The sequence below is a fragment of the Cariama cristata genome, unplaced genomic scaffold, assembly GCF_000690535.1.
Source record: "Cariama cristata isolate BGI_N322 unplaced genomic scaffold, ASM69053v1 scaffold6047, whole genome shotgun sequence".
Classification (NCBI taxonomy): domain Eukaryota; kingdom Metazoa; phylum Chordata; class Aves; order Cariamiformes; family Cariamidae; genus Cariama; species Cariama cristata.
The window spans coordinates 7,654-21,363 of record NW_009628256.1 but is presented as its reverse complement, the minus strand read 5'-3'; the positions used below and the strand labels follow the sequence as shown (position 1 = coordinate 21,363).

Here is a 13,710-nt window from a genome sequence, read left to right as displayed (position 1 = left end):
TGCTGAAGTAGCAGTTGAGCTGGTGGGTTGGCTGCTGGCTTTTGACACGTGTGAGCTATGGTTTTGTATTCCTCAGAGAAGAGGCTCAGGTCTAACGTCTGTGTGTGGGGCATATGCAAGTCAAGTGCCTTAGGTGCAAGGAAAGGAGCTTTTTTCCCTGCTGGTCGTAGCCAAGGGTGAAAGAGGTTTGTGCCCCCTCCTCCCCCACCCCCAAGTTTCCTGTGGTTACCTTATTAAGATTATTTTAAGTGCAAATAGCACAGCTACAGTGTTAAGTGGGCAAGGCCCCAGTGCCTGATGTTATAGCGATGTCTTTCAAATCATCTTTCCGTCTGCCTTAAAACTAGCAGCGGTGCTGCTGGCCTGGGAGGGTTAGGCGGTCACAGGAGCCGAGAGGTGGTGGTGTAAGGCCCCACTGAGGGCCAACACTGCACTGCGGTCGCTGCCAGGCGGTAGTGACTCCGTTGGCTTGGGTTTGTACCGAATTAGTACAAACCACCCTTGCAAAAGGTCAGTCTGGTGTTGGTTTTGTGTCTCCCTGGTTTTTCCTTTGTACTAAGGGGAGGGTAATGGTGCAGGTAGAGTGGAAGAGTGCCTGGCGCTAAGAAAAAGGTGGGTTTTTTTCTCATTTTATTTGAAATGCAGTTTCTACTGTAGAGGAATAACTCTTTCTTTCAAAAATTTTTCTGCCTTTTGCTCAAACCAAGAGGTAAGATACCAGCATGTGCAAGGACCCTCTGGTTACTTATTGTGAGCAGAGGAGAAGAGCTGAGCTATTTGCCTCGGGATTTAATCCAGGCATAAGCTAATCAGCCCAGCATGGAGCGTAGCAGCTCTCTTCACATCCCTCCCTGGCCATTTTGGGCCATTTCAGCTATTCTGAGACTTTGCCCAGATAATCTCCGGGGTAGAGCTGGGCTCACACCGTATCTCCTTGTGCTGCTGGGCTTGTACTTTGCCTCCAGTCCCAAGCAGAGAGGTCACTTTTCCAAGTGGCCACCTGGGATTGCAGGGCCTGTAAGGCAGATGGGCTTGACCAAACAAGCCACAACTGCCAGCAGAAGACAACCAGTTATGTTTATTAAACAAGCTGCAAGTTGTAGAATGAGTACAAGAGCGCGAGCGTGTGCAGGAACGTGGCCGTGATGAAGCAGTACAGCAGAAAGCTCAAACTGTCCTCGCTACTTTTCAAGGCTTTCAGGGTAATATTTCATCCACTTTGCTCTCGGGTAGGGGCAAGCCGTTTTGGGCTATTAGGAATTTTTAAAAAAAAAAAAAAAAAAATCAGGAAAAAGGATGTAGAGCTCACCTGTCTGAAAGAAGGGAGAAAGGGAGCTGGCACATCCCTCAAGTCAAAGTAGATTGACTGATTCAATACCAAAAAAAAAACCAAAAGGGTTCAGGAAGCTTGCTGTGTGGTCCCAGCCCCTGAATAGAGAAGATTCTTCCCTCCCCTTCCCCCCCCAAGGAATGTGGGGCATTCACATGCAAAAGCTGCTCAGCACTGCCTGGGGCTCCCCTCCAGGCAGGATGCAGCCCCTCGTTGTTCCCCCCAGCCCCCATCTCACATCTTCCCACAACTCCATTTCCAGGGGAGCAGAAGCCTTCGGCCCCAGCTCTCCCCTCACCCTCACCCCTCTTTTGCCCTAAGGCCGCTGCAGGGACCAGAGCAGGGCTGGGATTATTTCCAGCCCCTTTGCTTGTAGCGGGAGAGAGGGGTGAGCAGTGGTCACTGACAGCTTTTCAGATTTACCATTAACAGAGGGAGGGGGGGAAATAAAATACCAAAACACATGAAGAAGGGAGCAGTCAAGGCCCTGTCTCCTCTCAGGTCTTGCCGCAGAGTCACGGTCCACCTTTAACTTCTCCCTCTGCTGCTTTTAGGTGCTGATGATAGTAAAGAAGTGACGGTCACGTAAAACTGCAAGCTGTCCTGTGGTAAAAGGAGCAGGAGCAGCACCGGCTCTGTGTTAAGTTGGTAAAGTCAATAACGTTCATTATTGTGGTTTGGGCCATGGGTACCTGTCCCTCTTCTCCTACCCTGCCCTTGACTCCCACATCTCCCCCCGCCCCTGCAGTGAGGCACAGGTTGGGGTCGCACTCCCTTTCCCCCGCCTCTCCAAGCACCACCACCCCTGTTGCTGTCTCAGCCTCCTTTGCCCCCGTGCTGGCAGGGACTCGTGCTGGCAGGGACTCGGCACTAAAGGTTTGGGCAAGAAAGTAGACAACAGTGGCTGGGGTGCAAGCCACATTCAGCAGGGTCCAGAGCCAGCTCACGGTGCTCAATGAGCTTCCAGGTTCTGGTTGTCTTCAGGGAGAGGAGCCAAGAGAATGCAAGGGAACTGATGGGAGTGGTCATCTTGAAACCCACCTCAGCAGCCTTCTCCTCCTCCTTCAGAGGGCCTTCTCTCTCCCTCCTTTCCACTTGGAAGCGATCACCATTTCTTTTCAAACATTTTCCAAAGTAGTAGGGAAAAAGAACCTCTTTTCTCCTGCAAGATGTCCGATACACTCTTAAATGTTCTGGTGTCTTTGCTTTACACTACTGCTCAGAAGCAGCACGACTTTCACAGTTGCAAAGGTGAAGAAATGAAAACCTGGAAATGGACCTAACCAAGGTTAAAGCAGGAACTTTCCAGCAAAATACTGGAAAAACTGCATGGAGTACAGGTGGTGAGATCAGGATCGAAGTCATGACAGGGAGGCTGCTTTTTTAATAGACGAGACAACTCAAGAGTGTGACACTGCATCAAAATGCCTTTTTTTTTTAAAAAAAAAAGCCCCCACACTTTTCTCCATAGCACCCCAACATTTCTCCTCCTCTCTCCTTTCCAAGCAGGTGCCTCTGGTTAAAGTTTCCAGTCGTCATCATCTGGAGGCAGCTGGGTTCAAATTCAAGCCAGTGCTTTTTCTTTTTTTGAGCCTGACAGAAGAGACAGCTTTGTCTGGGCGATACAGAAACACACATACACAGATTTGCCATGAAAAAAAACAACTCCTCACATTTATTTGATTAAACAAAAATAAAATAAACTGCATAGGAACATTTTAAAGTCCAGAGAGACACTGACTTTGTTTTAAGGCTGCCAGTAGCTGATACATTGTCTCCTTGCTACATCCTTCAGCCTTCCCTATGGACCACAAAGATACATTCAGAAGCCTCTGTTAACACAAGGGTTCTAACATTTTGCTCACTTATTCTATGTAAAAGTTTGCACATAACCTGTCATGCTTTCTTCTCCACGGTACTCAACATCTGACATCTAAAAATTATGTCACTTTTTGTCCAAGTAGAAATGCGATGCCCTTTTTGGAGCATGGAAGTTCTTGTCACAGCCTCTCTCATTATCAACTAGATATAAACGCTCTCAGCAGCTCATTAAAAGCAGAGCACTGTCTGTCCTGCTGAGACCTTTTTTTTTATTATTATTATTAGGAGAGCAGCATGATTAATCGCTAAAGTAGAAAAGAAACAACTGCAACAGAAGAGGAAAACTACAAAACCAAATTGACTCAAGATGCCCAACGTCCTAGGGCTGACAAAATCATTCTGGATCCCGAGGCAACGCTACTTACACACCAGTAATGAAGTTCTACAAGATGGGGCCGTACACCTACAGTCAAACAAGGGGAGAAAAACGCACAGCTGTGACATTGGTTTCATGTGGATGACCTCCATTTTATTCAAGGCTTCCAATTTCTATTTGACTTCAATTGCAGGTGTGTGGTTCAACACCCTCGCTACTCCCAGGAGTTGTGCACAAACTGAGCGGCACATGACAGGTAATGCACAGTACAAACAAGAGTCACATACAGTAAGAAACCCCCACCAACGCCGGTGACTAAGCACACCTTACAAACTAGTTAAAAAACTTTTTAGTCGTTTTAGAAAAAGAAACTAAAAACAAAACCCAGAAACAGACATCTCTCCCTCTGAAGGAAAAACTACTACATTGTCTGAAAAGTATTCTACAAACCTATAAAAGGACTTTTTTCTTTTTTTTTGTTTTAAACTAGTCTGGTAGTTCAAAAAGAAATTACTTAACTACATCACTACACAGACACTTAACATTCAGTCAGTAAGGCTCTATGCAAAGAGCTTTAAAAATTATCTACCTGAGTTTGTAAGTTGATACAATCATTAATAGAAGGTCTAAGACCATGCAGGTACACAAAGCATTTTTTGTTTTAGAACCATTATTGGTTAAACAATGATGGAAAAAGATGCCAGTCTGGCTCGTTAACCCGTAAGATCACTTAGAGACATCAATGTACATTTTCCACCATAACATTTACCAAACCCAACACAGCCTATTGTTATTAGGGGTCTCCTGTACCCACTTCTGTCACCCCCTAATATGAGCTGGGGAGGAAAAAAAAAAAAAAAAAAAAGGTGGTGTGTTGGTGATTTGTGGTTTTCTGTTTTTCAATATAGTAATCTGAAAATGTGCTTCTGCAACTTTCCTCCACAGGTAAAACACGGGGCATGTTGCACGTCACTTAAAGTTGCATAAAACCCCAACATACTGGTTTTAAACTACCTCTCCTGAGAATGTCTGAACCTAAACTGCCCTCCAGGAATAGGAACTTGGTTTTGCTTTGTCATGGTGGAAAAAATCCCATTGAGTCAAGAAAGCTACTAATACAATCACCAAGTCAAAAAATAAATCAGGATCTTATTCCCTTCAAGCATTTGGTATAGCGTTGCGTTTACAGCAATCGTTAACGTTAAGTCTTTCCAAACAGGACGTAGTTGTAGGCATGCATAAAAGTTTTTCTCTTGTAGAGAGAAGACCTAAAGGTCTTACGGACATAAGAACACTGCAAATGAACGGGAAGTATGTCGTGTCAGCTAGTAGTGTCGTAATACTGAAAAAAGTTCACATTTCCATACTTCGTAGTGAAACCAGAACAAACTCAAAAGCATTTCAGGTATCTCAGTCCAGTTTGCCTGAACATTCGGTTTTTGAACATTCGGTTTTATTTACAGATTCTCTAGCAAGGGCAGCTTAATATTTCCATGGGCAGGCAGCAAAACCAAAAGCAAACAAAAGCTCGTAGTCCCCACATTGTACACACTTAGTATCTCCGTTTCGATTACAATGCTTGTCCAACAGGCAGGATGAATCCTTCCCCCAGGCAGATTCTCAATTATTTCTCAAACCTGTCTGATGCTAAATTGAGGTAGATGATTTATTTCTGCAAAGTGAGGTAGAACTTCAAGAAAAAAATAGATAGTGGCATCTCTAGTTGTGCATTTTGTACCACAGCAAACTGGGTTTCAAACTCCCAAGGACTCAAAGACCAAAGGTACAAATATTTGTCTAACGCAAGTACCAGTGTTCATTTTTTATACAGCTCCAAACTGTTTGTCTAAATATCTCTACTTTTAAATACCCTATTACCTTTTGGCACCATTTGGCTTACACTCCTTTAAAAAAAATAAACAACACACTTTGGCACAAATTTTTTTTAAAAAAAAAAACAGAACTGAACAAAGAAATCTTATGATCAAAGGTATGGCAAGATAAGCCTACACGCCTGCTCTCTTCAGAAATCAATTTTGGTTTAATTGTAACGTAACAGACTGGGCCCATTTTCCTGCAATTCCAAGGGAACGCCACGTCCAAGCGCCTGGTTCTTTCTCCCAACTTGGCTACGTCTGGCCCCAATACGCATCAGTTTTCCGATGTCATCTTCCTTCCCTCACTTTCTTCACAAGTTTAAGGTTTATGGGCTTCCTCAAGTAAGTTATATTTAAAAGGTACTAAATAAAAAAGGAGTGAATTATCTGAAGGACCTGCATTATCAAGCACTGAGTCTGCTTCAGTTTGCTACTGAAATTCCTGCTTAAATAGTTCCGAGAAAGGACAAGGTTGCTTCACAGGCTGAACCCAAACCAGCCGTCCTGACCGCTGCTAACGTTTTGTCAAGCAAAAAGTTTACCGAGAGCCACTGGTTTAACCTGGCGTAATGAAATTCCTTTGGGAGTTCTACTAGATGGGTCTGTCACCTACACCTGTTGGTCCCCAACATCAGAGCTATGGGAAAGAGGCACACGCTCACCTCGCCCTTCTCCAAGCCACTTCCACTAATTAAGAAGATTACTCCGAATGCTTCTTCAGTTTGCAATCCAGCTTCAAGGCCTTGCTTTTTCTCTCTGCATGCATGCAATGACACTGGGGGGCATTAACCTGAGCACATGCATAGCCTGAGAACATGCATGGAAAAAAACACAGCAAGGTTTGAATCTCATTAGTTTTTAAAAGCCCCTATGGGGCATCTGATGTTGGCATTGTATGTTATCGCTACTTATTTTCATTGCATATAAAACACTCCATTTTATAAGCTACGCTACCACTTTTCAATGAGACCAAGTGTGCTTAGCACTACGACAAAGATAAGGAATTCTTTTGGGTAGCTAAAGAACAGAGTTTTTAAAACAAAAAAGCTCCCCAACACGCGAGGTCGAACACGTGAGGTTTGGTTTGTAAGCAAATCCCACTGAATTAAATAGACAGCAACTTAGAATTAAAGTCATTCCTCTTCCTGACAGAGCTGGGCTGGGGGTTTGTGCAATGGCTCCAGACAAAATAGCATGGGGCAACTTCAGCATCTGTCACCTTCTACGCGGCGCAGGCTGGAGGGGCAAAAAGGTTTCTGCAGTTCAACACAATCCTCAACGCACTCTTAACTTTTTTTTTTTTTAATGCCTGGAAAACCAACTCCCTTCTAGCCCCAGAGAAGGGAGGAACCCAACAAGCATTAAAGCAACAAGAGCATCTCTAGCACGCTCCAACACTGTCAGCTACTCTGGTCAAGGTATTAAGAGACCTGGCATTTTTAGTAAGACATGATAGGATAAATGCAAGGACACTGCCAACTAAACATTAACACTTTTTTTTTTTAAACCAGTTTTCTTTGGTATCTAGATCTTACAGGCTATTAGTTTTCACAGCCCAAGTTGCAAATAATTCTTGGACTGAATGATAGAAGACAAACACGGACATCTGTCACAACTGCAGGCCACCCCCAAGAAGGGAGGCATGCACACAAGCAGAACTTGAAAAACTTGAAGGTAAACTAGCTGTCTCGCATACCCATATTTCGAGTGGCCACAGAAGTTTAATGACAGACATCTGTATAAAAGATTATCCTTTAAAGACTGTTTTTAAACCGTGCTGTCCCTAAGATTAAGCCTAAGCGAAACACACCGCTTTGAAGAGTTTGCTTCCTTGAGGCTTTGGCTGAAAGGCAGCACAGTTATTTTACCTTATTTAACTCAGGTTATTTTCCTCATCCTTCTTTCAAAAGAGGTTTCGCCATCTCATGAATCTGTCTGTCTCTTTCTGGTCCTTTAGTTTAAGCCTCCTCTAAAGTGGCAGCTACCTGTCTGCACACATCAGGATTTCTACAAAACCCAGAAAGTTAACACTCCTCGGAGGGGAAAAGCAGCAAGAAGGAAAGTGCACCTCGTGATCTACTCACAAACTTGGAAAGAGCCTTTCAATCTCAGGTCACTTTTGTGCATGGTGGCTGGCAGAGAGACGAACCCTTTCCTTGGAGGATGGTTAAGGCTCTTTGGACTTTTCGGTAACGACCATGTTTATGTTTCAGAGATCTTCTCTTGCAAACCGTAAGGTAAATCCCACGGCATTTCCAAGCCTAAGAGTACTGATACATGAATTTTGCTGTTGCGGAGAGACAGAAAAGCCCTCTGTTCCTTACTTTAACCATTCCTGTTTGCCACCAGAGGCCTTATCCAGAGGGTGAAGCAACAGCTCTGTAGAGACCCTATCTGCATTAACAGCTGAACTGGAATGCAAAAAAAAAAAAAAAAATGAACAAAACCAAATACTTCCAGGGACTCAAAGTCACATTTTGCTGAAGAGATCTCTAGTCTCCTAAAAAGTTTCCGCTTCTCAGAAAAGCTGTTTTTGTACCCCTGAAAGGGCTAATTTCCCCTTGCCTCCAAGCTTTTAAGGATCATATACATTTATTTTACACAGAATTCTTTGGTACTGCCCTAGAAAAAAAAAGCAGCAAAGTCTCATCTTGATGCAGTTTGCCTTATGCTGGTACTGGTAACTTTTCACTTGGAGCTGTAGCAAGAGATACATGGAGCTACAGGTCCACCCCACCCTAAAAACTACAATAGACCTTCCTGAATTTTTCAGTCCAACTCTTTGGGGAAGCCAGAAGATTAAGAAAAAAAAAAAACACAACATTTTTTTGTCACAGAGAGTTATTGCAATCCTCTTTAAACACAAAAAAACCTGTTGACTTCTCCGAAACGCACCCTGAATCTCCAAAGCTGTGCTTATTTCTTACTTTTGGGAAAAAGGTACCACTTCTGTTCTAACAAATCCATTAAACATTATTCCCTTAAAGTCTCTCCACGGGGAGGGGCAAAAAAAGCTAAGTCATTTCACAAGAAAGTAAATCAAAAGGGTTTGATTCTCCCTGTTTTCAATGCTCCTTGTAACCTCTTCTGTTATCCAGATCAGGTGCACTGATAAAAGAAAGAGTAACTTTTTAAAAACTAGTTTAGCTTTCAGGTGAAAAGGGTAAAAAGAAATACTCAACGACAGGATACATTAAAGGAAGCCTTGCTTTTTTTATCTAAACTTTACAACAACTGCACTAAGCCACTAAAATGAACAATTTGGTTTCAACTTAAAGAATTTTTGTGCATTTTCATCAGCTTCACTTTGTGCTGTTGGATTACTGTGTTTCAGAAAAAAAAAAATACACAGAAATGCCAAAAAGATGCAAACTTGCTCTTCCCGGCGAGTGAATCCCACTCACTTTCACAAAACGTTCAAAGTCATCTGGGAACAAGACGCTGTGCTCACCAGTAAATCAAACGCACTGAGGTATAAAAAGGAGAACAGGAAAAAGTTCTCTGCTGCAGCAGCAATTCAAAAAAAAAAAAAAAACCAAAACAAAACAGTCCCCCCTCCCATATCCCCACCCACAGAACTGCAGTATGGTCAAGAACACAAATTCTCTACAAACACCTACTATGATTTTCCATTTAAAAAGTTACACAGAGCCTCTTTTTTTTTTTTTGGCTTACTCTACACAACTCGCCACACAAACCACCTAATGTGCACAGCAACACTTGTTTCGTGCATGAAACCCCATCGAGGGGGGAGAGGTATAATGTTCTGAACTGTGAGTGTGTGGGGATGGGGAGGGGGCGAGAAACCGGGGAGGGAGGGGAGGACATTGAGGTAGATAGAATTTAACTTTACAGGCTCACTCCCTGCAGAAAAGATAAGTACATTCATCTGTAAAAAAATTAAAGATGAGGTAGGTTTGAATTAACGTTGTATTTTTTTCTTTCATTTTCTCTTAGAAGAATTTCCCTGAGACAGTTTCTTCCTAATTCAAACACAGATTAGAAGACGAGAATTCGATTGTTTCCAAAGTCGACCACAACAATCATGCCATCAGGGGTGACGGCTATACCTGAAGGACGGTCCATCTGACCAAAGCCGCTTCCCTGAGTGCCAAACTTGCATAAAAAGCTACCATTTGACTCAAATATCTGCACCCGGTGGTTCCTGGAATCGGCCACGATGATGCGCCCTTCTTGATCCACCGCCACTCCCTGCGGGCGCAGGAACTGGCCGTTGCCGGTGCCCTCCGAGCCCAGAAAGCGTGCCGACTGGCAATCTGGATGGATGACCAGAAGGCGATGGTTGTTGAAGTCTGTCACTACCAAGTGGCCCTCGTGATTGAAAGTCACACCTCTGGGGGAATCAAAGTGCTTCCAGAGTGCCCCTTCGAATCCGTACTTGTTAAGAAACACACCGTCGGGCCCAAACAGCTGAACGCGATGGTTCCTTGTGTCGGAGACCAGGATCTTGCCCTCTGCGTTGACGGCCACATCCCACGGGTAATTGAATTGCCCGTTCTTTGTTCCTTTCTCCCCAAACTTCAGAATGAACTGCCCCTCAAACGTGAAGATCTGGATGCGATGATTGTCCTTGTCAGCCACAACGATCCGACGCGAGATGTCACAGGCCACACCAGCAGGGCGATCAAACTGGCCCGGCCGGGAGCCCAGCGTGCCAAACTTGTGATGGAAGGTCCCGCACGGTTTGAACACCTGGATGCGGTTATTACTGCGGTCAGCAACAATGATGTAGCCTTCTTTGTCTACGCTAACCCCCCAGGGACGGCATAGTTTGCCGTCGCTGTCTCCCTCGCTGCCAAAGGAGAGCCCCGGCAGCCCAATGCCTATGTAGCTGCGCCCAGATTTCACCACCACTTTGAAGGGGCTGTTCTCAATGTGCTGGTTGCACATCATCACGGATACCAGGTGCTCTCCCTCTAGCTGTGGACGGTAGCTGACCAGGTAGGTCCCGTTCTGCTGATCGCTGACATCTGCCCCAAAAAGGTTTCCATCCGGGCCCATCACCACGGCAGAGATCATGTCACCTCCCGAAAGGCGAGGCTCACCATCGTGGTCGTAACCTATCACGGTGAAAGAGGCCACTTTGCCCTGCAGCGCACGCTTCAGGCCTTCCCCGGTGGCTTTGGTCAGAGGAGCGAACGCCCCGCTGCTTACAAAGCCCATTGATTTAATGGCCATATACAACGCCTGGTCAGGGGGGGTGAACATGATCCTGTCATCTTCCTGGGGCTGGAGAAGACCTCTCACATTCTTCAGCTCCTGCACCTGAGCCAGCATGCGGTCCCGAGCCAGAAGAATATCCATGGTACGACCTTCCTCCAGGACCTGCTGGACAGCACTAATGGTGTTGTCCAGCTTATTTAGGTTCTGACGTAACTTTTCAACTTGCAAGTAGAGTGACTTAGCCTTCACTTGACGAATCTTTTCCACCTTGCGGGGGGACAGAGGGGAGAGAAAAGCACACTTATATCAGGAAAGACACCCCGCAACACAAGTATTTCCTAACATCACCCTTCTACATTAAAAACCAGAGTTTTGTAGTTGTTGCAGCACGTTGATGCGCAACTGCAGAACAAGCCTCTAAAAGCTGTGACGTAGACAAGCAGAAATGAAAAGTTTATTTATGAGGAAAAATTTATCCAAAGTCAGGATTATTATTCTCTCCCACCTTCCAGGAAAAATTCTTACTCCACAGATCTGCTGCCTCAAGAGTGCCATTTGAAAGGAAGAGTTACTCGCTTAACTAACGATGTGCTTCCTCAACTGCTATTCTATTTTCTAGTCGCAAGGCCCTTGACAGACCATCCGAAGGTACGTCTTATTTAGACTCCAGGGAGGACAGAGGTTACTGCTGGCTCTCGAGAAAGAGCGGAGGCCGAGAGACTTCTCTATCCAGAACTGAGACCAATTTCAGAAGGTAGGCTCCTATCGCACAAAGCTGAGGCTAGGAGTCGGCATCGGCTATCGCACATGGGCTCATGTCATTCCCCCGCCTGCCAGAACTCTTTCCACGTGACTGGATAACACCAGACATCTACCTCCAGGGATTTTTAGGGTCCAATTATTTTAGTATTTTCTTGCAAATACCAGCAGTCACGCTGAGCTAGTGCTTTACAACAGAATGCTTTATAATGTCACTTCAAATGACACAGAAGGTTGTTGCCAGACCCTGCTTGGGGGACTAAAGCTCAAGAAAAAATGATTGGTTTGTCACTACTTTATATAAGCCTATGTTTATCCTTATTTGTGAAAAACCACTTGAGACCATCTGGCAAAGACACCTGCCTTGTAAAACTAATGAAACATGTAATTGCTTTATTGTTGCAAGAATACATTTCCTTATGTCTGAATACCTGCTTGGCTGCAGAACATTACCAGCAATGTATTTTAATGAGGGACAACTCACTGTCTGATGACTCCTTGGTTATACACTGACTGGGTATCAAATGTACAAACATGCTATTTCATTTACAGTTGAGATATGCAGGTTTTACCAGACTGTTTAAAAAAAAAAGTAGTCGTCAGAGATGCTTCCTCCAATGGATTTCCAAAAGAGATTACTAATCTTAGGTCTCAGCTTCATCCTTGGCCTTAGCTTTGGCACCCAAAATTATTGACTAACATTCTTCACATGAGGGCTTAACACACAGCGCTTTTTTTGCTAGAATGATTTACCACCACCTCCAAGTTTCCTTCTTAAAATGTTTTATAACAGGAAGAAAACTTGCTCTCAGTGCAGACATTCCAGTAAAGTGCGTTTATGCAGCCTCTTGAGATACAAATAGCTTAGGGGCAGCTGTTACTTCTCCTGTACTAGGAGTACCCCAAAAGAAAAGGCTGCCAAGCTTCTCGTGGAAGGCTAACAGTAGAAAGTGAACTCATTTCCCTCAATCCAAATACCTCAGAAAAAGCAGCATTAGAAGTACAGTAACTATATAAAGTAGATTTTTAATCTTGCCACTGACATTTATAGAAGAACTACAGAAAACCAAACTTGTTCTCTTTGGGGATTAGTCCCACTGTAGTTAGAGTAGTTCCATACAATAAACTCTGGTTAAGAGTGGTCATTTTGCTGGCAACAGATACTAAACCAGAAAATTACTGTTCCAATCAATGTTGATGGAGAACAGGCAGGGGAGATGTACTTTAGGAGGACGGCACTGCTTCTTGGCAGCACATGCCTCACCAACCACACGGACATGCCATGCCATCCTGCCTGGCTCTGCCAGTACAGGCAGTGGCCACGCAGCACCTCCTGGTTTCTTACCACACTTCATCTGGTGCGACTGCGTATTATAGGAGCATTCTCAGTTTACTCCTAAATTTTTTTCCCATCCTGACCATGCATTTTTGCTATTACCAGTATAGGGGAGCAAAAATGTGGTCATAGGACAAGTTAGTTTGACTCACTGATGTAAAGGACCTAATCCAACAGCAGAGACTGGGTTTCTGCTCAGTTCTACAAGCGGGACCCAAAGGGCCGATCCAAACTAATCTGTGCCAAACAAGCAGAGAAAAGCCATGACCACTAAGTTACCTTTCCAGAATAAAACTAACTTTGCTGTTAGTTCCTTTCCTCCTCTCAAAATACCACATAAGTATCATGGCTGAAGTGAGTGCGGGAGTCTGGGATTATGCAGGTACTCTTGCTGTAGAGTATTCTTTTCTGATACTACTAAAAAAAAAAAAAGAATCAGAGAGGGACGCTACCTTAATTTGGAGTAAAGTTTTTTGGCGTGGGGACAACGGAAGTTAGTCTTGCAGAATTTCTACTAGTTTTTCTAAAAAAGGCCACAGTGTATACAGCTTCGCTCCTTCGTTTATGAGAAGTGGGTGGGATGACGTATGAAAACCCATATACCACATACCCAATTCTACAGCAGCGTATTAAAGAGGTTTTAAAGACATTCTTCAAACCAGGTGTTTAAAGGCAATCTCGGAGATGTGAGGCACGGGAGCTGAGCCAGCAGGCAGAGTGCCTACCCTGCTTGTGGGGCTGAGCTTCTCTGCCGATACCCTAGTCCCTACGAAAATCCAACCAGTTTCTCAGATTAAGAGATACCTTCAGCCCGAAACCAACCAGGGCAAGAATCCAGCATCCTGCTACCTACAGAAAAATGTGTTCACGGTAAATCGTAGTGTTTCAATGCAGTGTTCCTTGGGATGCTATCAGAATCTGGCCGTGTACTAGTGAAAAAAGCATGTTTTCAGTTTGAAAAGGCACTTGTCAGCAGTTCAAACCACAAACGTAAGGTGCATACCTTCCAGAGCAGCTCACACTCCCG

At 44.4% G+C, this 13,710-nt stretch overlaps 1 protein-coding gene across 1 annotated transcript in view; it reads right to left on the bottom strand.

Annotated features, from left to right (window-relative positions):
- Positions 1–9,351: 9,351 nt before the first annotated feature.
- The window catches only part of TRIM71 (tripartite motif containing 71, E3 ubiquitin protein ligase), a gene marked incomplete at its 5' end in the record, with an annotated part of 4,500 nt that continues 141 nt past the window's right edge, over positions 9,352–13,710 (bottom strand). The window contains 2 exons of the mRNA XM_009704729.1: positions 9,352–10,855; positions 13,687–13,710. The exon at positions 13,687–13,710 is cut by the window's right edge and continues 141 nt beyond it. Of these exons, the coding sequence (XP_009703031.1) occupies positions 9,404–10,855; positions 13,687–13,710 (1,476 nt within the window). The remainder of the gene's footprint in view (positions 10,856–13,686) is intronic.